Below are 26,006 nucleotides of genomic sequence, written 5' to 3'. Positions count from 1 at the left end.
GTCTGACAGCCCGTCTGTCTGTCTGTCCGTCCGTCTGTCTGCCTGCCTGCCTCTTCCTCTCCTGCACCCCCCTCCCTCTGCCCCTGCCTATTTGTCTATCTCTGTCTCGAGACTCAACATGAAACGGCTCTGTTGGCATTGAAAACATACATTTAAATTGGCAAAGCAGAAAGGTCAAATAATGTAAAACATAATGATACTCAACACCACAGCATTTGTTAAAAAAATCTGAAATTAATCATGCACAATATAATTGAAATAAACGTCAATCCATAACTGTAAATAAACAAGACCGTTAAGCTCTCTCTCGCTCTCTCTCCCTCTCCCTCTCTCTCTAGGTGTCGGGTTTCAGTGCCCAGGTGCAGGTGAGAGCCTTGCTAGAAGGACAGTTTCTGTCAAAGAGGCTTCACGCGGAGCGACTCGGGTACAGAATCAGTAAGAAAGCTTTGCCAACCTCCCTCTAATCAGGCGACTCTGGCGCTATTCAGAGAGCTACTTGACAGCGAAGCTCGGCTGACCTTTTAATATTTACCACATAAATCCTGTGATTGTGCCCCAGGTACAATAAGCGGACTAATATCAACGTGCTTAACTTAACATAAACTGTGTTACAACAGGGCCCATTTCCCTGCCGTCCCTGAGCAACTGTCAATCACCATGGTCACCTTTTCAGCTTGCTTCTTTACACAACTCCAAGCACACTTACACGATTCAGTTGATTTTTTTAACATAATTAATTTGATTGATTCTGAAATAATTATGAGGTTTCCAACTGCACAAATGGTACTTGAATAAGAATATATATGCGCTTACACACACACACACATGCAGGCAAACACACACAAGCATATGATGTACCTATAGTCTAACGGGGGAATTACTTCTGGCACAGAGGTGTTGCCATGGGAAACGCTTCCCTTCACGTAATACCGGATCCGTCTGTCCATCTGTCTGTCTGTCTGTCTGTCTGTCTGTTTTACTAGTGTATAAGTGTTTAAGCAACCCCCCCTCAACACACGCACACAGGCACACACACACACACACACACACACGCACACAGGCACACACACACACACACACACACACACACAGGCACACTACTACTCACTCCACAACCTTTAGAGGAAGATGAAAAATGCCTTTGGCCTTTATCTCGGGCATATTCTGTGTCTTTATCTGCGAGTGTATGTGTGTTTCCGTGAGCCCAGGGGGAATTGAAGAGGGTATATTTCACAGGTTCTATGCATACAGAACAGGGTTTCCCAGGCCCACTCTCAGGGCTACACTTAAGGTTATCTCCTGAGGAGAAACTCCCATCCCCTCCTACACGTTCACGTTTTCCCCACATATTACATTTCACGTCATTTAGCGACGGCTTATTTTTCTCCAAATTGACTTGTAAATGAGGTTGAATACATTCAAAGCATACGACACGAATTTGAGTAACTTAAAAAAAAAACGTGCGCGACCCAATTACAAATATAATCCAAGCTGAACAGACTATCCAAAATGTTTATTACTTTGTTTAATTTATCTTTTAAAAAACATTATCAGAGTTTGTTCATTTCATAAGATCATTCAATTCAGCTGGTTCTTTTAGCTATCAAACTTCTCATCCAACCTGAATTGTTCTTAAAATCCCTTATCCATGTGATTATTCATGCTTAATCCTCATCTTTCCAGTAATCCAGCCATCGCGACAGGGTCTGATTCATCCCCCCTCTCTATCACTCCATCAATCAAACTAACAGACAACCGTTTTCCATCAATATAATTGCCTTTTCTTCTCAATGCTTGGCTGGTCATGACTGGTTTCACCTGATAGCCATAGAGGTGAGTGGAACAGGGCTACCAATCAGGTGCCGATTGGGAGTTGACAGGATCTTTTTTAGAGCCCCACCAACCCCTCTCGATTTACATAACTGCCAAAGGTATAACTCACAACTGTCCACGCGCGTGGAGGGATGTGTTAAGTGCATGCATGTAGGTGTGTGTGTGGTGCAAAGGAGGGGAATAGGTGGGGGTTAAAGCACATACTCATTAGAGCGATGAAAGGATTTGAAAGGTTGAGGAGAGGAATGGAGGCGAAGAAGAGGACAATTAAGGTTAATAGGAGAGGCAAGATGAGAGGAGGCAGATAAAGGTGTGAATAAAGGAGAAGAAAGGGTAAAGGTATATGGGGGAGAGAGGGCAATAGAGAAAGAAGTGTGAAAGAGGTTAGCCAAGGATGATGAGAATGGAAAGAAAATGTTTGTGCAAAAGACAGAAAGACAGAACCAAATTGAATAGATGGAAATCCTAAGATTTTTTTTTTTTGAAAGCACAGAACATTTATGAAGTGTATTCACTGTATGATCGACAGAACAGAGACCTTGTTGAAAGAAAGTGATAAAAAAAGAAATGTCTCGCAGCGTTTCTCCTGAAAAGATGAACAATACATATTTCCCATTTCAAATTCAAATATATTTTATTATGAATTATTTAATATTGTCTATGCATAAAATATGTGTTCTCTTAATGTTCCAAGGTTACCAAATGCACGTGTGTGTGCGTGTGTGTGTGTGTGTGTGTGATTTAGTTCCTGGAAGCAGAGTGTTGGCCACAGGAGGAGCCTCTTCTAACAAGGACATTTTACAGGTGTGTGTGTGTGTGTGTGTATGTATGTAAGTTTGTGTGTATACCGTGGTGTATTGTTTTCAAATCAAGTTTTAGTAGGTACGTACCCATAAACAATACAAAATATGCATAAATCACCTATATATACTGTATATATATATATAATGTAAATATATATGTGTGTGTGTTTGTGTGTGTGTGTGTGTGTGGGGGGGGGGGGTGTTGCGTCTGTGTGCCGGTTTTACATGCCCTTATAGCTGTACCTGTTCCCTGCCTATCCATATCCATGCATAACCATAAAGAACATCTGACTATAAATACCTGTTCCCGCACACCTCCTCGTGCACCTCAGATCCTCCTGTAGCAGCCCCCTCTCCAGATGGCTGCTCACATTCTTTGCCACATGATGTGTCATCGGGCAAACTACCCAACACATACATGTGTAGCTACATCGCACTGATTACATATTAATAGCGTATAATAGGAAACCAGAGGCCTGGGCTACAGAATGATGGTTGTCTCTGTAGCCGGGGCCCCCTAGCTGTCAGCCGTACGCTCCCCTGTAGTAAGGGCCCACAGGGGAGAACACTGTGTGGTTAAATAACTCTAAATGGTTGGCGGGGCGGTAAAGCGTGTGGGGGTTGGCTTAAACCTGGGTTTCGTTAGTCTTGTGTGTCCTTAACAACATGGTAACTGACCTTTCCCCTGTTTGGCCCCCCTGGATTTATCCATTATCTTTGGGCTCAGGTGTCGTCTCCCTGCCCAAAGGTTCTTGTTTCAAACCCCCATGTCCGCAGCCCAGCCTGTAGGTTCGCTTTAGCAAGACGCCCTTACCCCCTTCCTGCTCCTTTATTGACCTTAACCTTTAAAATGCGTGCTAGTAAATAGTAAATATGTATAGTCCATCTCCAAGGTTTTGGTTGACGGCATATTGTAGTTCCAATCCAAACCTTTTACTTGTGCTCTCCACATTATTTTATACTTTATACTTCCAAGGCGTCTCTCTCTCTCTCTCTCTCTCTCTCTCTCTCTCTCTCTCTCTCTCTCTCTCTCTCTCTCTCTCTCTCTCTCTCTCTCTCTCTCTCTCTCTCTCTCTCTCTCTCTCTCTCTCTCTCTCTCCCTCTCTCCCTTTCGCCCTCCCTCCCTCCCTCTCTCTCCTTCTCACCGTGTTGTTTGAAGGTTGCCCACGATTCACTTGGTGGTTCAGAGTCACGCTCAACAATACATTCATGTTGTTATGTAATCATTTTCTCCTTTTGGAGTATTCTTATCCTGCCATCACTGACACTAAATATACTCTCCCCTCTCTGTCGTTGAGTAGCAATGCGCTTTAATCTTTCTCCCGGTCTAATAATATGAAATAAGTATTACTTTCAAGTATCTCAAACATTTTGTGACGTCAGGTTTGAGGTATTTATAATTATCCCCGGTAAGCAGCTCTTGAAAGAATTTGTTGCCAGAATTCCCATAGGGGGCGCTATAACTTCCGTTCATAGAAAAAAATGATCAGCACGGCCGCCCCAGATGGATAGCAATTCTGAAACATAGTGTACAATTTATTTCACATGCCGAACATTTCTGCCTCTTGGATCCCCTGATTAAAATTGCAATGAATGGGTTTAATAAGTGTGTTAAGGCAAATTCAATAAATGCTTATTAGCGAATGTTATCCTATCGTGTGTGTGTGTGTGTGTGTGTGTGTGTGTGTGTGTGTGTGTGTGTGTGTGTGTGTGTGTGTGTGTGTGTGTGTGTGTGTGTGTGTGTGTGTGTGTGTGTGTGTGTGATTTAGTTCCTGGAAGCATGTCTTGGCCACAGGTGGAGCCTCTTCTAACAAGGGCATTTTAAAGGTGTGTGTGTGTGTGTGTGTGTGTGTGTGTGTGTGTGTGTGTGTGTGGGTATCGTTGTGTATGGAGGAATAGTTGCACCTTGGGGTAAAGACTACACCCGTGATTCGCTTGAAAATGGCGGTGCGTGGGCTGTGAATATCTTCTTTTTCTGTTGAAATCATTTAATATTTAGTCATTTTAAGAGACTCTTTAAAGCAAATCAAGTTGATCTGAATTGAGAAATATTCAGAATGATGTGGCAATGACATTTTCCTCAAGGACGCATACAGGCTAGACTCCAGGTGTTTGTGGGTCGAACAAACAACCCTGGTGCGTGTTCGCTGTGGGCCTTTATTTGTTTGTCTCTTTTAATTTTACCTGTTCACTACATACATATACATTCATGCATCTTAGTATATAAAGAGTGTAGCGAGCCAGCTGTGAAGACAAAGACTTTTTCTTCATTCATGGTAACATAGTTGTTTACATATATTCAAAACATGGCCAGTGAATAAGAGTAATGCTCATAGCTATTATTTTAATTATCGGCAGTGTTAAACCTCTTTTTTTTATTCAGGCCCTCATTTGAATATTAATATTGATTTGGTGGTTTAGTTGTCCTTCCGTTGGCTAATGACTTAGTCGTCACTGAAGGACGCCTTATAGTGAAGCATTTAGTTGAAAACATAGCTGCTAAATATGCAGTGGAAGTGGAAATAATAATTGGATCAATCAGATTCATCTGCCAGTATTGACTTTCTCTGTTAAATTGAGATCCCTCTCTTTCCAATCCCTTCGTCCTTATGCCTTGTTTTCTTTCTATCACTTTTGCTGCTCTATTTACAGTATATATATTTTTCGTCACAACGAATAAACCCTCTCTCTTTTTTATTGACTTATTCATTAACTGTGATCTGCATTTTCGATTTTTTTCTATACACTGTATAGAAAAGTGATATTGCCGCAGCTCCAATATAGAATTTATGCTTTGCTTTTCAGTTTGGGCATGGGGATTCACTAAATGACTCAATGTCAAGTTAAGTGAACAGATCTATAGGACACTCTTAAGGTATAATTGATGTAGAAGTTTCAGCATGACACTCTAGACATGCATAGAGTAGATGTTTAGGGAGAGTCTGGGAAGAGTTAAAACAGTAGCAATCCTCAAGTCTTGGAAGTACACAGAAGCAGAAAACACAAGGGTTTTATTGATACAGAGAGAGGGGAGGGATGGAGAGAGGAGCATGGAGCACTGAGTATAGTTCACCTTTATATGAAGTCTTTAGAACGTAAGCAGTGCTTCCCCTCGATTTTTTGTAGCGGTGGTGCTGTGAGTTGGTCCAAATATGGCAAAACAACCAACAGAGTCAAGGTTTCTGCTGAGACCAGGTCATTGTGCACATGTGCCTTGAACTTGGCACAAACTTTTTTATTTGTATATTTTTTTTGCAGTGGCGCTGACAACTCAGCAGCAGCGCACCACCGCTGCTGAATACATATAGGGGAAACACTGCAGTACGGGAAGAGAGATATTCAACCATCCATCGCGGGCGGCATGTGGGTCATGAGGTAGAGCGGGTTGGCTGGTAACCGGAAGGTTGCTAGTTCGATCCCCGGCTCCTCCTAGCTGAGTGTTGAGGTGTTCCTGAGCGAGACGCCTCCCACTTACTGCTCCTGACGCCTTGCATGGCTGACTCTGCCATGAGGTTATGAATGTGTGCATGAATGGGTGAATGTTTGACAATATTGTGAAGCCCTTTGAGTGGCTACATGCATTCAATTTACCATTTATCAGTCTTGGTATTTCTAGTATATTTCAACGTGGAGCCATATGCTTCACATTCAAGAACATCTCTGACCTGGTACAAAAGTTCACACAGACCATGAACCTGGGGAGGAATGAAAACCTTCAGTCATGTATTTTTTAAGCTATGTTAGGAATGCACATTGTGCACTGGTGATTTGTGCTCTCGTGTAGCGCAGAAAGGATGCATTCTTTAACTATATGCGGAACTCCAATTTTCTCCTCAGCAACATTGGAGAGATATTGGAAGGCTATTGGAAGCTAGCTAAAGGAGTATAACGTAACTGAAGAGAAAAACACATTGACCATGTGGTGTAAAACCCACCTCACGTCTTTCAATTGAATTAGTCTTTTGCAGGCATAGGCTTAAGTGTTTAAGTGCTTAAGCCTCTCCTGGAACCGTCACCTTATCGTGGTGGAGAGGTTTGCGTGTCCCTGTGAACCTGAGAGCTGTGTTGTCTGGAGCCTTGTGCTCCTGGTAGGGTCTCTCATGGCAGAGTGGTCTCAGGTGAGGGGCCAGACTAAGAATGGTTCAAAAAACTCCAATGAATAACGGAAAAAGAGGAGATGTGACCCGGCCCGGAGGAAGCCCGGGGCCCCCGTCTGGAGCCAGGCCCAGACGGAGGGCTCGATGGCGAGCGCCTGGTGGCCGGGTTTGCCACGGAGCCCGGTCGGGCACAGCCCGAACAAACTACGTGGCACCCGGCAACCGACTCTCTTCATCCCATGGGCCAACCACCTGTGGGAAGACCCGTTGGGGTCGGGTGCGCAGCCACATGGGTGGCAGCGAAGGTCAGGGGTCTCGACGGACCAGACCCGGGCAGCAGAAGCTGGCTCTGGGGACGTGGAACGTCACCTCGCTGTGGGGAAAGGAACCGGAGCTTGTGAGGGAGGTGGAGCGCTATCAGTTAGATCTGGTGGGGCTTACCTCCACGCACAGTCTCAGCTCTGGTACCGTACTCCTGGATAAGGGTTGGACTCTATTCTTCTCCGGAGTTGCCGAGGGCGTGAGGCGCCGGGCGGGTGTGGGGATACTCATAAATCCCCGGCTGAGCGCCGCGGTGTTGGAGTTTACCCCGGTAGACGAGAGGGTCGCCTCCCTGCGCCTAAGGGTTGTAGGGGGGAAAACTCTGACTGTTGTTTGTGCATATGCACCAAACAGCAGCTCAGAGTACTCGGCCTTCTTGGAGACCCTGAATGGAGTCCTGTATGGGGCTCCAGTAGGGGACTCCGTAGTTCTGCTGGGAGACTTCAACGCCCACGTGGGCAACGATGGAGACACCTGGAGAGGCGTGGTGGGGAGGAACGGCCTCCCTGATCTAATTGGACTTCTGTGCTAGTCATGGATTATCCATAACAAACACCATGTTCGAACATAAGGGTGCTCATAAGTGTACCTGGTACCAGAGTACCCTAGGCCGAAGATCGATGATCGATTTCGTGATCGTGTCATCTGATCTGATGCCGCATGTTTTGGACACTCGGGTAAAGAGGAGGCGGAACTGTCAACCGACCACCATCTGGTTGTAAGTTGGATCAGGGAATAGGGGAAATTTCCGGATAGACCTGGTAAGCCCAAACGAGTAGTGCGGGTGAACTGGGAACGTCTGGAGGAGGCCCCCGTCCTAGGTATCTTCAACTCACACCTCCGGCGGAGCTTTTCTGGCATTCCTGTGGAGGTTGGGGGCATTGAGCCGGAGTGGGCGGTGTTCAAAGCCTCCATTGCTGAAGCTGCGGTGGCCAGCTGTGGCCTCAGGGTCTTAGGCTCCTCAAGGGGCGGTAACCCTCGGACACCGTGGTGGACACCGGTGGTCAGGGAAGCCGTCCGACTGAAGAAGGAGGCCTTCCGGGATATGATATCCTGGAGGACTTTTGACTCGGTTGCAGGGTACGACAGGCTCGAAGGGCTGCAGCGGCTGCCGTGTCGGAGGCTAAGCAGCGGGTGTGGGAGAAGTTCGGAGAGGCCATGGAGAAGGACTTTCGGTCGGCACCAAAGTGTTTCTGGAAGACTATCCGGCACCTCAGGAGGGGGAAACGGGGAACCATCCAAGCTGTGCACAGTAAGGATGGGACTCTGTTGACCTCAACTGAGGAGGTCGTCGGACGTTGGAAGGAACACTTTGAGGAACTCCTGAATCCGAATAACACGCCCTCTATGTTGGAGGCAGAGCTCGAGGTTGATGGTGTTTCGTCGTCAATTTCCCTGGTGGAGGTCACTGAGGTAGTCAAACATCTCCGCAGTGGCAAAGCCCCAGGGATTGATGAGATCCAGCCAGAAATGCTAAAGGCTCTGGGTGTTGAGGGGCTGTCATGGTTGACACGCCTATTCAACATCGCGTGGGAGTCGGGTACAGTGCCAAAGGAGTGGCAAACCGGGGTGGTGGTTCCCCTGTTCAAAAAGGGGGACCAGAGAGTGTGTGCCAATTACCGGGGTATCACACTTCTCAGCCTCCCTGGTAAAGTCTACTCCAAGGTGCTGGAAAGGAGGGTTCGGCCGATCGTCGAACCTCAGATTGAAGAGGAACAATGCGGTTTTCGCCCCGGACGTGGAACTACGGACCAGCTCTTCACTCTCGCAAGGATCCTGGAGGGGGCCTGGGAGTATGCCCATCCGGTCTACATGTGTTTTGTGGATCTGGAGAAGGCGTATGACCGGGTCCCCCGGGAGAAACTGTGGGAGGTGCTGCGGGAGTATGGGGTCAGGGAGTCTATCCTCAGGGCCATCCAATCTTTGTACTCCCAAAGCGAGAGCTGTGTTCGTGTTCTCGGCAGCCAGTCAGTTTCGTTCTCAGTGGGTGCTGGTCTCCGCCAGGGCTGCGCCTTGTCACCAATCCTGTTTGTGATATACATGGACAGGATATCGGGGCGTAGTCGTGGTGGGGAGGGGTTGCAGTTCGGTGGTCTGAGGATCTCGTCACTGCTTTTTGCAGATGATGTGGTCCTCATTGGATCATCGGCCTGTGACCCTCAGCACTCACTGGATCGGCTGGCGGCCGAGTGTGAAGCGGCTGGGATGAGGATCAGCACCGCTAAATCTGAGGCCATGACTCTTAGCAGGAAACCGGTGGATTGCTTACTCCGGGTAGGAAATGAGTCCTTAGCCCAAATGAAGGAGTTCAAGTACCTCGGGGTCTTGTTCGCGAGTGAGGGTACTATGGAGCGTGAGATTGGCCGGAGAATCGGAGCAGCGGGGGCGGTATTGCGTTCGCTTTACCGCACCGTTGTAACGAAAAGAGAGCTGAGCCGCAAGGCAAAGCTCTCGATCTACCGGTCGATCTTCGTTCCTATCCTCACCTATGGTCATGAGGGCTGGGTGATGACCGAAAGGACGAGATCGCGGGTACAAGCGGCCGAGATGAGTTTTCTCAGAAGGGTGGCTGGCGTCTCCCTTAGGGATAGGGTGAGAAGCTCAGCCATCCGTGAGGAACTCGGATTAGAGTCGCTGCTCCTTTACTTAGAAAGGAGTCAGCTGATGTGGTTCGGGCATCTGGTAAGGATGCCCACTGGGCGCCTTCCTTGGGAGGTGTTTCAGGCACGTCCAGTGGGGAGGAGACCTCGGGGAAGACCCAGGACTAGGTGGAGAGATTATATCTCAACACTGGCCTGGGAACGCCTCGGGATCCCCCCGTCAGAGCTGGTCAATGTGGCCCGGGAAAGGGAAGTCTGGGGCCCCCTGCTTGAGCTGCTCCCCCCGCGACCCGACCCCGGATAAGCGGATGACGATGAGGATGAGATGAGGCTTAAGTGTTAAAACCCTGGTGGACAGAGTCACTAAATAATATGTGAAAACAAGTTATTTAATAACTATGAATATGTCGGCAGAGGCATATTGTTGGATAATTACCAGGCATCACTTTTAACTGCACCCTCTCCCCTCTCAGCTTAGCACAAGCAGGATGCCGATGTCACCTTTGACACCACAAGCTACTAGCAAGGAACCCATTCAATATTATCAAGGTCTGAGAACGTCCACATGCCCACGCATATAGCGCTAATTACACCTTACAACCACATGGGTGGGAATGGTCAAAAGGGCAAAAACAAGTAAGTGGTAACAAGAGCTCATTAAAATTGTGTAATATTGTTTCATAGCGATCACTTGTTGTGACTCCAACTTAAAGCTCGCTCTCTCTCTCTCTCTCTCTCTCTCTCTCTCTCTCTCTCTCTCTCTCTCTCTCAGGTGCTCTCAGATGTGTTTGACGCCCCGGTTTACACTAAAGACGTGGCCAACTCTGCGTGTCTGGGATCAGCCTACAGGGCTCTCCATGGTAAGACTACTACTATATAGATAATAATTTGAGTACATATGTTATGAATACTAATACTTGTATTATAGTATTAGAATATTGCCACAACACTCAACCTCCGCTTCAATAACAGGACAGCACGGGGTGGTTTATACTGTGTAAACCAAGTTTAACAACATGATTATATGAGTCACTTTCTATTTATATGGTTTGCATATAATTGCAGACCATTTCCTTGCACAATGTTATGTATAATGAACTTAACCCATTCCTGTTGGGTGCACGGAGCATATTGCTTTTGAGTTGTCAAGGAAGCATCTGTTCAATAGTTGCACCGCCTTGTACTATTTTGTACTTTTTAACTCATTGATTCATTGTTGAAAATGATGCACAACCTTGGATGTAATTGACCAGAATACCAATGCAAAATCACAATACCCTAGGTTTTCATTTAGAAGGCGATTTAATTGATTGCCACTTACAGTGAATTCATTTGATTATCTTAAGTTAAGGTTAAGTCAGATTTCTCGCTAAGAGAAACACCTACGGGTAGGTTGAGGAGATTGGGGATTGAACCAAGAACCTTTGGGCTGTGATTATTCTGCCCTGCTTAGAGCTCTGTCTTTTTCTATCAGTTAGACATTTGACAACCAATCAATCTGGTGAACCGTCGGCTATTGTCGGACGATTTAGCTCTACGGGACAACGGGCCAAATAACAGATAATGATATCAAGGGCCAGACTTCCTCTCCTGTGCCGGTCATTGTTTTTCCGTTATTTCTTTATAGGTGTTTAAGGTTCGGCCGACATTTAAGCTATTCTCCATAAACCGATATCAAAACTAACTAGACACGTTTGCGCATGTGTGTTTTCTGGAGAAAATGTGTGTAGTTGCGCCTGCTCGTTGTGTTCTCAATGTTCTGCAAGCATGCCAATGCCACGAGGCTAATCAGCAGCACACGGAGGTTCAAGTCCCTGGGACGCTCTGAGGCTGACTTGAGATTGAGTTACGGCGCCCCCTCTCGCCGAAGAGGTCGTTTGCTTTTTGGAGACCTTCTTACGCACAGTTTCTAAACGTGTACCGACTTTGACAACTCTCAGTTTTTCACCTTCGGAATGGTTGAAGTCAGCGATTGGAGCCCCATCGACTTCCATTGGAAAAAAAAATGCTTGTTGAGCAGCTGCAACAGTGTTAATTTGTAATTGACCCGGTGACGTTCTTTTGTAAGCTGTCAAACTAAACTTTCGACATTACCTAACTTAAGGTCGGGCAGTAGGAGGAGTATTTGGACCAAATGACGGGCCAATTTTCAAGGTTTTCCAAAGCTTTCAAGGTACAGAAAAATCTATCCTGGCGGACCTTATGGGTCCTTGAGGAGAAAGATTCAGCTTGTCAAATAAGTTTCAGATTTCATTATAAAATAGGGTATGGTTAGCGGCCGTATAGGTTTGACCACAAGTTATAGCGCCCTGTTTTTGTCATAGCACAACATTTTGTTTAGGTTTGGTCTGATGGATTTTCGCGTTTTGCCCCATTAACTTTCCATGTTAAATATGAATATTACAAATATAAATTTAAAAAGAAGTCTGTTATGGTTGGTCTCTAAAAATAGTAGCACAGTGCCCTGATATATGCTCGACACTATTGAGGTGGTTTGGTGTAAAACCCTCATCTGTAAGAATAGATATTTACCCAAAATCGGCGGAAGGAAAATAATAAGAAACATGGCTAGTGAGCTGAACCGTCAGACAGTAAACGATGGGTTCAGAGATGGTTGCTCTCCACACAGACTGTTTACCTGAATGCAGCTAATGCCCGCTCAAACGTGATTTGATAATACTACTCAGACTACAAACAAAAACCAGAGTGGGTAACACTTTTTACTAAGGTGCAATAATAAATAGCAAAGTAGTCATTACCTAACCCTTTGTTAATGTTTGTTAATTGTTACTAAAATATCTATTTGGCACAAGTTACCAATCGTTTTTTCATCATTAATTAAATATTAGTTGTTTGCATAACCCTAACCCAACCCTAACACAAGACCCTAACCCTAACCCTAACACACGACCCTAACCCTAACACACGGCCCTAACCCTTACCCTAACACACAGCCCTAACCTTAACACACGGCCCTAACCCTAACCATAACACACGGCCCTAACCCTAGCACACAACCCTAACCCGGGTGGTCAGTGAAAAAAAACAATTAACTTCTGCCAATTAGATATTTTTGTAACAATTAACAAATATTAACAAAGGGTTAGGCAATGGTTAGACTACTTTGCTATTTATTATGGCACCTTATTATAAAGTGTTTCCCAAGAGTGGTTCCAATACCAAAGTCTTGTCCCGTTGCCTACAGATTTAGCACTCAAATGAAGATACTGCATCAGTTCATAGACACAAATGTGATTGAAAAAGACGACCTGCGGTCCACACAGATCAACCCTATGCTAAGATGTATTAATTGTTATTAAGTCAGACATATATTTCAAAATGGACAATAAAAAATATATTGTCATTCTCATGAGATACTTGTTGGAATGACTGCTCACCTGTGGGATAGTTATGGGATTAAGATCCGCTAAGGTGGAGGCATACCATATGTTTTTTTATACAGGTTATAAAGTCTTACTCAGTAATATCCTTTGTGGGATCATTTTGTCCTCTGTGGACACAGTACAAATACGTTTAAAGGAGGGCTCATCTTACACAATGTCTACCATGTGTGCTGTTACGATTAAGTATTTATCCCCTCTTCCCCCCCCACTTGTTTCAGTGTGAGTCCCTCCAGCTCCATCTCCCCACGCTCCCAAGAGGATCATTAGCAGTTAGCATCAGCTGCGTTACGCTCCTGTTTGAAGTCGGCGCAGTTTGCGTAAGATACTAATATGACCCTGTGTTTTTTTTTCACCTTTTCATTTCTCCACCAAAATACTGCCAGAGATGGCGAGAATTATCTTTTATACTCCTTGCTCTTTCCAAATTATGTAAAATGGGCCTGCCATCCTAGGCATAAATATTTCATACATATATGTTCCATATCTCGCTGCGGCTTGCATGGCTGCGTTTGAAGCGGATGCAACACGGTGGGTGTTATTGGGCCGCCTCTCTCTCCCGCCCTGATGAAACGGTGCTGTGGCGCTCCACTCGGATCGTTTTCATCTCCTGGTGTATGGACAGAAGTCTCCGTGTTGCCCGGGCCGGGCGATCTCACCAGCCCTCTGCGGAGTCGCTGCGTCGGCGCGTACGAGCCGCACCGTGAAACAACTCAAAGAAAGCGAGAGCATGTAAAATGCTCTGTTTATCTTTTATGTACGCTGAGCGGAGAAGGCGGCGGTATGTCTGGTGCGCCTGATGCGATAAACAGGCCCTGATGCTGCAACAGGGAATATATGAACTGGGCCATAAAGGATGTTGAATATTGCGGCCGTAATATCACACGCAATATCAATATTGTGTGAAAGCAAAATAGATGGATGGAGGGATAGATAAATGAATGATGGAGGTATAAAGGATGGATGATTGATGAATGGATGGATGGATGGATGGAGGATAGATGGATGATTCATGTTTGGATGGAGGGATTGAAGAGGGAGCATGGTGATGACTTCTACAGGCGATGACTTAAATAAATCATAGGTGAATTGGATGTTCCATGTATTTTCCCAGTAATTTCAACTTTGATGAAACACATCAATGAAACTAATGAGACCTTAGACCTTTGATAGTGGATCCTGTTGAGGGTCTGAGCAGCACAACGAGAGAGGTATTAATAACTTTTACATTGACTGACAAATCAATATGAGATAGATACTGGTGTGTGTGTGTGTGTGTGTGTGTGTGTGTGTGTGTGTGTGTGTGTGTGTGTGTGTGTGTGTGTGTGTGTGTGTGTGTGTGTGTGTGTGTGTGTGTGTGTTTTAAGTGTCTATCTGTGCATATACACCAGGGTGTGTAACAATCTCTTCCAGAACTGTCTGTGATTCTCTGATCCCAGCTCTCATTTATGCTTTGCTTCAGTTTAGCTAAGATAAAGACTCCAGAGGGGGGGGGGGGGGAGAGAGGGGAGAGAGGGGAGAGAGGGGAGAGAGAGGAGAGAGAGAGAGAGAGAGAGAGAGAGAGAGAGAGAGAGAGAGAGAGAGAGAGAGAGAGAGAGAGAGAGAGAGAGAGAGAGAGAGAGAGAGAGAGAGAGAGAGAGAGAGAGAGAGAGAGAGCGCGAGCGAGCGAGAGCGTTTGGGGGCAATGGGGTTGTATTCAATAGTGGGAGAACGATTTAGTAGTGGAGGTTCAGTTAGATTGATCTTTCAGACACAGGTGTTGCCACGGCGTGTGTGTGTGTGTGTGTGTGTGTGTATGTGTGTGTGTGTATATGTTTCTTTAATTTGTTTATTAGCTTAGCAAAGAGCCATTTTACAGTTTTTCTCAGTCACTTTGGTACATTTCTCAGATCAGAATTGAAATTTGCAAAACAGTAAGTGCATTTCTCAAAACAATTTGTACAAATAGCAAAACACCATGGATTTCTTGCAAACCCCAGTCTTTTGCTCAAAATCCTTAGTTCGTTTCTCAAAAGTAAATATCTGTGTCAATGAACATGTCAGTGCCATCACAATGACAAGTCCTTGTGTCATTGTGTATGGATAAGAGAGTCAAATTGCTTAGTCATGTTGTCAATAACAGTGTACTCTGGTTGGATGTTCTGATGTAAACTATGGCTAAAGTTTTGAAGACAATTATTGTAAATTATAAGTTACACCTTAGTGTATGTGGGAGATTGATTGCAAGAGACTGGACAAGATTCGCATTTACGCTTTGACTGATTGTACTGTTATTTGTTGACAGACCATTTCATTGCTAGAAATGCGAACATAGGAAAATCTCCTTAGGGTAAACTGTACATGCATTGCTGTAGGAATTACGGTGCAGTCTTCCTACGCCTCCTGTCGTTCCTGTCTGTTTGGCCACAAATTCTCAGGCAGCCTCACTCCTCTTCCTCTTCTTCTTTTCTCTGGCTGTTGACCCTGTCCAATTCCTTGTCCTTCCATTGTCAGACAATGTAACATTGTTTTGTGCTCCAGTTATATATACTGTATACTTGCCAGTTCATGGTTCAGAAGATCCACCTTTGAGCTATTTCAGTAAACTGGTTGATTCACCTGGTAGCAATTTAGCAATTCAGGACAGATTTAGAAAAAAAGTCTAATGGAAATGTATAGAAATATGCTTGACATATTATGACAACTTGTTCAACCATTTTGCATGTAAAGACTTATGCAATGACCTAATGCCTAAATGTTGTGGGGGTGAGACTATTCAATAGAGACCCATTACAATACATTTGGATCAACATGACATAAGCAATTGATAATGTAGGAAAGAGCAGAGAATTGTACATAATCATTTGCATGAATGTACCAAAGCATTTGCAACTTGTTCAAAGAAATTAGAAACTTTTTTGATGTGCACAAGTGACATAATGATGTGAAGATTGAACAGGTAGTTTTGAGAATTTCAATTCTGATCTGAGAAATGTACCAAAGCGACTGAGAAAAACTGTAAGTCATAAGTCGATAAGCCATAATAATAACTAAGCTTAATTCAGAGCCATAGAAAGACAGAGTTGTCTAAATGGAGGGTCAAATAGCTTGGTGGTTGACTTGATTCATGTAGCTCCAGATAGTTCCAGCGGCATATGAATGAGGGGAATTTGCACATGACTTTGCTGACCTACCATGAAGCAGCGATGTTTGGTAACCAGTTAACATAATATAAATTGATTTGGAGTATTGCAAACCAAAGTTAGGAATTGAATATCAGTCCATCTAAACCAGGGGTCAGCAACCTGCGGCTCGGGAGCCGAATGTGTCTCTTCCACCCCTCTGTAGTCTACTGCTGACTTGTTTATAAATAATAAAAAGTATTCATATTTTTTATTTCAAATGGAACACCTCTTATTTTGGAGATCACGGTGATACTGATTAAAATAGCTAAATCAAATGTTTCAATATTTTGTCAACTACCAACTGCCAATAATTGTCACATCATACACCCACACCTTTCATAAATGCAATAAACTATAGGCTATTGGTTGTTTTATGTGTGGTATAACTATAAATAAACAACCCCTGATATATATGGAGCATTAGCCTCTCCAAGGGATCTGTATCCTCCAACAACACTAATGTACAGCAAGCATGACGATCAAGGTGTTGCCTTTTGCCGCTTTTCCACCGCACATGTAGCTCGACTCGACACGACACGACTCGACACGACTCGACACGGTAGCAGCGCGGGTCCTTTTCCACCGCAAATAGTACCTCCGGGACGTGGGCGGGGTCGGCTGCGCGAAAGGGCCGTGACGTATTTTTATACGCGACGCAAACAACACCTACGTAACCCACACATGGACAGAACCCACATAACAACAATGGAGAACATCGATGCGATGGTATTCGTGTTCGTATTATTAGCTGGCATGTTGAAGAAGTGGAATATGTTGGCTGCGGCGCTGCTATGGCTGTTACCAGCATGGTTGCCATGTCGCTCTCGTGACTTCGTCACACTCTCTGGCCAATCAGTGGCCGGCCGTCTGCCGACGTCACCTTTTAGCATCGGCTCAGCCGCTTGGAACCTAGAGCGAGGCGGTACTAGAAAAAGCAGCCACTTCAGGTACCAGATACCATGTTTTCGCGGTGGAAACGCAAAAAAGGCGAGCTGAGTCGAGTCGAGTCGAGTCGTGTCGAGCTGGTACCATGCAGTGGAAAAGCGGCATTAGAATGCATTCATGACCTCCTGTGTAGAATCATACCACTGACTACATCAACATACTTATAATAATCTCATGTTTCAAAATATGAGGCACTAATTGAGGCACACGTGGAGAACATGAATAGATACAAAGATGAACCCCATTTACGCAGTTAGGAGTGTACCGTCAATGTGCTCTGAACTGATCATCTAACAATCTTGAGATCCAACTCAAAACATGTGTTGAGAGACATTTGCCCGTGCGGATGCACACGAAAACAAAACAAGGAACCATATTGATGATCTTGATTTTCTCCCTGTAACATAGCTTAATTAGAGTCTACCAACTGCTAATGCCCTGTTTACACCTACCCGATAGTGGGCCCCGATGGCTAAATCAGCAGCTATCGTTATAACATCGGCAAATAGCGTGGTTGCATCGGGAAACACCGTTACTCTTCCCGGGAACATCGTTAGACAACGGGAAGAAACGGGAAGAAATGCTCAATGATCGGGCAACATCGGGCAACATCGGCAAAGAACGAACATGTTTGTTAATTTTGGGTCTATCGGGGTAGAATCGGTTACCAGGTGTTGCTATGGGCTAATCGGCTATAATCGGGAATAGAACGGGAGTATAACGTAAGACATCGCAAATCGTTCGGGAATTTTCCTGGGCACATCGGCTATATTCGTTAATCTTCCGCGCTTTATCGTGTTTTATCGTCTTTATATCGGCAACCTCAACACACGAAAGACCCTCGAGAACCCTAGACAAATAACGATTGTGAGTGACCAGATTGTGTTAAGGAAGACCCTCAATCTGCCACTTGGGTATAAATAGGGGGTGATGGATGGATGTCCTACTTTTATAATTACAGGGTACTTCGCCCATTTAGAACCGGCGTTCTATTATTATAAAATCGCTATTGTAATATAAATAAATACATAAATAAATATCAGTCTAAACCAGTCTCCCCTTTGCCTTCTCCCGAAATGACGCCAAACGCGTCATTTGACGTGTTTGGCGTCATTCGAAATGACGTCAAATGACGACAAACGCACTTCGGGTGTCTTCCCTGGCATAAATCGTTATGTTATCGTTATAACATCGGGTATGTGTAAATGCTACCCCGATAAATTGACCCGATCATACATTTTTAGCCCGATGTCACCCGAATCACCCCGACTTCCACATCGGTGGTCCATCGGCCATTAGCAGCCATTAGCGGGATGGTGTAAACGGGGCATAACAAATTAGCAAGACACTGTAAAACATGTTGCTAACTAAATTAAATCTGATAACTCCTTTGCAGCGCTGCTGCCATAAGTTCCTGCTGCCATTGGGCGTCTCCATGTTCTGCCATTGCTCTGAAATAATTTGCCTTTTAGAGATGATGCAACTCTCTCTCTCTCTATGGCTCTGGCTAAATCTGTGCAGAATGGTGCCGGACGGCTAGTCAAACAAAGTTAAAATTGTATACCCAGTCTGTCGTGGAAGATCGAGAGCAGAATGCTAGACAGGTAGCGTAGCTTCTAATGCTTATCCATGCTAATCCATTTAAAGTTCCCAAACTTTCTACAGTCTCAGTTAAAGAGTGACTGCAATGTTGGAAAATATGGATTTGTTCACAGTGCTTTTCTGCATGTGTTTGGTGCTTTTGTGGTTCTAGTCAATAAAACTTGTCTCATTGGCATTTGTGTGTGTGTGTGTGTGTGTGTGTGTGTGTGTGTGTGTGTGTGTGTGTGTGTGTGTGTGTGTGTGTGTGTGTGTGTGTGTGTGTGTGTGTGTGTGTGTGTGTGTGTGTGAGGGAGAGCCTCTGTGCACATTCCACAGACTAACACATTTGAAGTCCTTTCTGGAAGCAACCCAGTATAACCATAGACTCCTACTGCGGTCATACTGGGTCACCTTTTCAGACCGAGAGAGTGAGAGCGAGAGAATAAGTCAACCATTAGTCAAACAGAGCACCAGAGCACAAACTGTTTAAATCAGGCCTTGGAGGGGGCGGGCAGGATAGTAATTACTAAGCATTCCTAATCGAACATGTCAGCGATTGACCAAAAGAAGACGTCCTCTCTTCTGAAGGTGTTGGTGTGTTTTTTGTTGCAGGGCTTGAATCTGTAGAGTCCGGGGTCCCCTTCTCTGATGTGGTGAAGAACGCAATGGAGCCCAAGCTGGCTGTGACTCCCAACCCGCGGGCAAAAGAGGTAAACACACACAGACACGAACATGCTAAACAAACACACACACACACACACACACACACACACACACACACACACACACACACACACACACACACACACACACACACACACACACACACCTACACACGCACAAACACACACACACACACACACACACACACACACACACACACACACACACACACACACACACACACACACACTGTGGCGACCCGGCCCCAGGAATGTCTCTCTCACTCCATACGCCAAGGTCCGTTCAAAGCCCAATAAGGCGTTTATTCATTGAACAATGGAAAACCGCGTGGGTCTGTGCCCAACGCAGGGAAACCAAAAATCATACTGATGACTCCGTGAGCCACGGTAGAGTCCAGGTGATTGTCTCTCCGGCCGGGCCGGTCTCGTCCCTGGAGAGGGAGGTCACTCCCGTTGGTAGGGCTCTTCCAGCGGTGCGTTCCGTGTTGGCCTACGTCGTCTGGGCGTGCGGGTTCCCTCGGGGCCGCTGGGGGAAGGTCCGCTAGATCCAACCGTCTACCCGTCTGTATCGGGTCCTGGAGGTTCCCTGCTCCGATCGGACTCCCAGTAAGAGAACATGTCACCGCCTTTTGAAGGGGTACCTGGTCTTCCGCGTCCTCTGCCGCAGGTGTTCTCCACCCGGTTAGGGTGAATCACTGGACGCTCTCTGGCGCCGACTGGTGGTTATCGGCGGTATATGCCATCCACCACCTCTCCCCTGGGCCGCCTGGCCCGATGTGTTGGGACCGGGTTGCCACACTCCTCCACCGCTGGTTGAAGCCTCGGGTTGTCTCTGACTGACCAGAGACAAGCATCTCGGCGGGACAGAGCGTCGGCGTTGGCGTGTTCCCTGCCCGGCCTGTGGTCCACCTGGAACCTCAAATCCTGGAGGGCCAGAAACTTCGAGTCCTTCGCTCTGGCCATCCACTTGAGTGGGGCATGATCGGTGACGAGCGTGAACTCCCGGCCCAGGAGATAGTACCTCAGCTTGTCCAGGGCCCACTTGATGGCCAGGGCCTCTTTCTCCACAGTAGAATAGTTCATCTCGTTGGGGAGGAACTTTCTGCTGATGTAGGTCACTGGGTGTTCCTCTCCCACCCGGACCTGGGAGAGTACCGCTCCCAGACCCATTTCAGATGCGTCGTGTGGAATATCAGGGGCAGAGAAAAATCAGGGGTTATCAGGACGGGCTCCGAGCAGAGGGCTTGTCTGAAGTCACCGAATGCTCTCTCGGCCGCCTCCGACCACGTTACCCGGTCTGGCAGGGCCTTCCGGGTCAGGTCATTTAGGGGATGGGCATGGGGTAGGCGTCAAAGTCCGAGACCTCATTGAGTCTCCGGAAGTCGTAAAAGTCCCATTGGGTTTGGGGACCAGGACAACAGGGCTGGACCAGGCGCTGCGTGACTCCTCGATGACTCAGAGCTGGAGCATTCTGGCGACCTCCTCCCGGATCGAATTCCTACGGGCTTCCGGGACCCGGTAGGAGGGGACGTGCACCGTGACGCCTGGCGCCGTCTCAATGTCGTGTTGGGCAAATGTGGTCCTCCCGGGTACTTCTGAGAAGACATCCTGGTGCTGTAGGATGACTTCCTCGAGGTCTTGCTTCTGGGCTGGGCTGAGGTCTTCTCCCGAGGGAACTACCGGTATGTCGCGTCGGGCGTCCAGAACCAGGGATGCCTGTGCCGGTGGGTTAGCTCCAGTCCGCCACTGCTTCGGCAGGTTGATGTGGTAGAGTTGGGTGGGTTTGCATCTCCCGGGCTGCTGTACCCTGTAGTTCACCTCCCTCACCCTGTCGACCACCTCGTAGGGCCCCTGCCACTTGGCCAAGAACTTGCACTCTGCCGTTGGTATGAGTACCAGGACCAGGTCGCCGGGCAAAAATATGCGTAGCTGGGCTCCCCGGTTGTAGACCCGGGCTTGAGCTTGCTGGGCCTGTCGGAGATGGTTCCGGACGATGGGCCAGACCTGCGCCATGTGGTCCCTCACCTGCTCCACGTGGTCCACCATAGTGGGATGAGGGGATGGCCAACTATCCCACGCCTCCTTGGCGAGGTCGAGGAGTCCCCTTGGTCTTCTCCCGTACAGCAGCTCGAAGGGGGAGAAACCCGTGGAGGCTTGGGGCACTTCACGGACTGCGAACAGGACGTGGGGCAGGAGCTGGTCCCAATGTTTCCCGTCGGTGACCATGGCCTTCTTGAGCATTTGTTTTAGTGTATTGTTAAAACGTTCCACGAGCCCGTCAGTCTGGGGGTGGTACACCGATGTCCGGAGCTGCTTTTCATGGAGGATAGCAGTTCTTTGATCACCTGTGACATAAAACAGGATCCGTAGTCTGTGAGTACCTCCCTGGCTATCCCTACCCCACTGAACAGGAGCATCAGCTCCTGTTCAGTCCTCCCCCCCCCCGTCGAAAAAAATCTGAGAACTCGGTGAGAGGGGAGCTCTCAGCTTCTCCTGGTGGGCCGGTCTGCTCGGTGGCTGTCAGGGTATCCGGAGTGTCCAGGGGGGGTCCCGAGGGGGTTCCTCCCATCGAGTGGCCTGGGGTTGCCCGCTGGGGTGGGGCCATCTCCCTTGGGTCCGTCGTCCTCTGTAGACGATTCTGCTGGGGTTGAGTGGACCACCCTAGCCCCATAAGTGGGTCTGCCGGTTCGTTCGTGCCGTCGTGGCGGACCCCGCAGTGGTCGGTAACTCTGTTCGCGGTTCAATCCCGGCCCGTGCCGTATACATCCCTCGGGAGGTCCGCACTACCACATGGCAGGTCTCGTGTGTGCGGGTGTCCCCGTGCACACAGGCGACCTCTATGGGCCCCCCTCGCCGTCCCCCAGCTAGGTCGGGCGTAGGAGGGTCACGACACTGCCGGTATCAAAGAGGGCCCGAGTGTCCTTATTCCCTACTTGCACTGGGAGGGTTGGGGCCCCGGGCTTCTGATGCGCCCAACAGGTGGTCAGGCCGGGCCGACGGCATTGATACGTCCCGGTTTCTGGGACACTGTCGGGCTGGGTGTCCTGTCCGTCCGTAGTTGAAGCCCTGTCTATCCTCTTGGGGCTCCCGGGAGAGGGTCGGCGGTCTCGGTGTGGGTGCTCGTGGCAAAGGATTCGGTCCTCGTCGGTCCCGATGCGTCTCGGTGGGCCGCGAGGGGTTCGGGACGCTAAAACTCAGCTGTTGAGCCACCTGCCAGTTCTCCAGTTGCCGGACCAGCTCATCTATCGTGTCGGGGTGGTTGGTGGCGAGGGTTCTTCGGGCGTCTGGCGGGAGCTGACGGACGGAGTTGTCTATTAAAACCCTGTCGGCTGCCAGGGCTTGGTCCCGCTGCTGACGCTGGGTGGTGGCTGCGGCGGCGGCTCCATCCGGGTTCTGCATTGGCGGGTGGGTTGGTAAACCTGAGTGGTCCGTAGCGTGGTCAGGCTGCCCGCATTCTCCACCATATGTGACGACACGGCCCCAGGAATGTCTCTCTCACTCAGGAAATCACCATACGCCAAGGTCCGTTCAAACCCCAATTAGGCGTTTATTCATTGAACAACGGAAAACCGCGTGGGTCTGTGCCCAACGCAGGGAAAGCAAAAATCATACTGACTCGGTGAGCCACAGTAGAGTCCAGGTGATTGTCTCTATGGCCGGGCCGGTCTCGTCCATGGAGAGGGAGGTCACTCCCGTCGGTAGCGCTCTTCCAGCAGTGCGTTCCGTGTTGGCGTACGTCGTCCGGGCGTGCGGGTTCCCTCGGGACCGCTGGGGGAAGGTCCGCTAGATTGACCCTTCTACCCGTCCGTATCGGGTCCTGGAGGTTCCCTGCTCCGCTCGGACTCCCAGTTCTCCCCCTAAGACAAAATGTCACCGCCTTTTGAAGGGGTACCTGGTCTTCTGCGTCCTCCGCCGCAGGTGTTCTCCATTGGGCCGATTAGGGTGACGCACTGGACGCTCTCTGGCGCCGACTGGTGGTTATCGGCGGTATATGCCATCCACCACATCTCCCCTGGGCCGCCTGGCCCGAGGTGTTGGGCCCGGGTTGCCACAACACACACACACAGGATAACAATGGCAGTGGTAAACATCATTCATTCGTGATTCTGATTCCCCACCAGTGATCCTACTGTGCAACATGTCATTCATTGTCCTATCATTACCGCACGAATAATTTCATATATATATATATAGATAATATGTGTGTATATATATATATATATATATATATATATATATATATATATATATATATATATATATATATATATATATATATATATATATAATAAATGCCTGTTTCTTGTTATGCTACCTGTGTGATGCATACAGTACAGTAATGTATTCTCCTCCTGCAAAACAACTTTCCCCTTGGGGACATAAGAGATTGTTGAACTTAGATGAATATGTATATATATATATTTAAGAAAAAAAGCTTTGTTTGGGGTATCCATGATCTACCCATTGGGCAAGATGACATGATAGAACAATATGGAAGTAGAGTCGCTAGCAGCCTGAGCGCGGCGGTCGCCGCTTCAGCCCCGCGGGGAATGGAAGACTTAAACACAATACTGTGAAAATCAGGTCAGCTGCGCGCCTCGCTGCTCGTCTCGAGGATGTGGGTTGAATGTTAAGATGAGGGGGGGGGGGGGGTTTAAAGAACACATGACAGGAAGACTCAAGGGAAGAATTGTGTGCTACAATTACATATATATATATAGCAGGATGCATGAAGACGCAATGAATGTATGCACACACACATCCAAACGCACAGATGAATAACTACATCCATCAGTTATACATACATCCACATATTAACAGACATAGGCAAATATGGACACACACGTGCACATGCTTTGGCACACACACTGACACAGAGTAAGATACACATGCACACTTTGACGCATACAAACATACAAACTACGATGAACAGACTAACACATACACATATTGTATGCGTGTGATTTTTGTAACAAACACGCATCCACAGACACATATAATGGTGGACACACACATATCCATAGACACATGTACTCAGAGACTCAGAGAGGTTGTCCTACTTTCAGAAATGATTCTCATTAAACCACTTGTATGGAGAGAGAGGGAGGGAGGGAGGGAGGGAGGGAGAGAGAGAGAGAGAGAGAGAGAGAGAGAGAGAGAGAGAGAGAGAGAGAGAGAGAGAGAGAGAGAGAGAGAGAGAGAGAGAGAGAGAGAGAGAGAGAGAGAGAGAGAGAGAGAGAGAGAGAGAGCAGTTAATATGCCTATAATAATGTTTTTGTGTGGGTTTCTTCCAGGTCTACAATCAGATGCTGAAGCGCTACGCTGAGCTGGAGGACAGAATCCTACAGGAAAACTAGTATTAGCTCTGTCAATCACATACGTCTTCCTATAACACCTGATTGGCGTCTAGGATTTGTAAAGCATCGTGTAATTTTTGAGACTCAAGTTCTGGTGATGATTGTAGGAGTTGATTTTAGGTCAGAGCTGAACTGAAATCCCTACTGGGACCCACCCATGCTCAGAATGTATAATGAATGCACTCACGGTATTGTAAGACCCTTCTGTAAAAGCATCCATCAAATGGTATGTATAGTCTTCTGAGTGAGTCAAAATGTCAAAAGGTACATGACCTTGAAACATTGAAATATACCAGAGAGGTGATTGGCCATGGAGTAAGAGAATCTGAAGATGTATTCCGTTTGTGATTGGTTGAGTTGCTACAGGAACAGACACTAGTGACTGAATTACAATTGCTTGTTTCTTTAGATTAACTTTTGTGTTTCTTTCCTATTAATTAGTGGTAGCTTTTGATATTCTTCTATTTTTCTTATTTTCACTGATTAAATTAAGCATTAATTACCCACCAGTCTGTATCAGCTTTGTCACACAAGTCAAGAAACCTCAAATTATTTCTGTGTTCAGTTGTTGTTGCTGCCAGCTGCGATTGTGCCCGTAATTAGATTAGTAATCTCAGTTGGTTCTTCAATTAATGGGAACCTTCAGGAAGATCATGTCTGAAATAGTTTTGCTTATTATTAATTACTTTCCATGTTTGAGACACCAAGATAAAGACAACATTTTGATTTAAGTTTTGGTCGACTGTCACTGCCTCCTGTCTCTCTTCTTGAAGGTGCTATGAATTTAATATTAAAGAACTATACTTAGAGTTTAATTTTAACCTCTGAAATGCAGGGCGGGAGGGAGCAGATTGGGAGTTTGTATGTTTTGGTGTTGTTTAGTTTCAGAATGTTGCTTTCTTCAGTTCTCTTCTGTTTTGGCTCATTGAAACCCTAAATGCATACCTGCAGCATCTTACGTTTCTATCTTTAGTTTTTTATTCAAACTTTAAGATAAAAACCCAATCACATAACAAGACAAAATCGTTGTTTTATTTAGTTTTAGGGTACCAACAACGGTCATAATTAAACCTGACTGAAGAGTTGTTCAGATTCTGATTCAGGAAGCTTACAAGTCTCTAAAGGAGGTGACAGAAAAACGAGACTTACATCAAAACATAAACTCATACACTATCAACAGCACATCCACAGCAGACAGTAAAGCAGAGCAAAACTTTATAA

The 26,006-nt window shown here is 46.8% G+C and overlaps 1 protein-coding gene across 3 annotated transcripts in view; it reads left to right on the top strand.

Moving 5' to 3' along the window:
• Positions 1-25,516, top strand: part of xylb (xylulokinase homolog (H. influenzae)) — a 35,711-nt gene extending 10,195 nt beyond the window's left edge. The window contains exons 15-19 of one of the 3 annotated variants that reach the window (XR_003974801.1): positions 339-435; positions 2,579-2,637; positions 10,128-10,290; positions 10,427-10,514; positions 19,358-19,461. Coding sequence is in view for 1 of the 3 variants with exons in the window: in XM_030349359.1 (XP_030205219.1) it covers positions 339-435; positions 2,579-2,637; positions 10,427-10,514; positions 19,358-19,455; positions 24,723-24,785 (405 nt within the window). In the remaining 2 variants the exon portion in view is untranslated. Of the gene's footprint in view, positions 1-338; positions 436-2,578; positions 2,638-10,127; positions 10,291-10,426; positions 10,515-19,357; positions 19,462-24,722 lie in introns of those variants that run through there. The other 2 variants (XM_030349359.1, XR_003974802.1) reach the window with 2 other exon arrangements.
• The last annotated feature ends 490 nt before the right edge of the window (positions 25,517-26,006 follow it).

The sequence above is a fragment of the Gadus morhua genome, chromosome 23 (assembly GCF_902167405.1).
Source record: "Gadus morhua chromosome 23, gadMor3.0, whole genome shotgun sequence".
In the NCBI taxonomy this organism is placed as follows: Eukaryota; Metazoa; Chordata; class Actinopteri; order Gadiformes; family Gadidae; genus Gadus; species Gadus morhua.
Note: the sequence above shows the minus strand (reverse complement) of the source record. Positions and strands in the feature narration are given on the sequence as shown.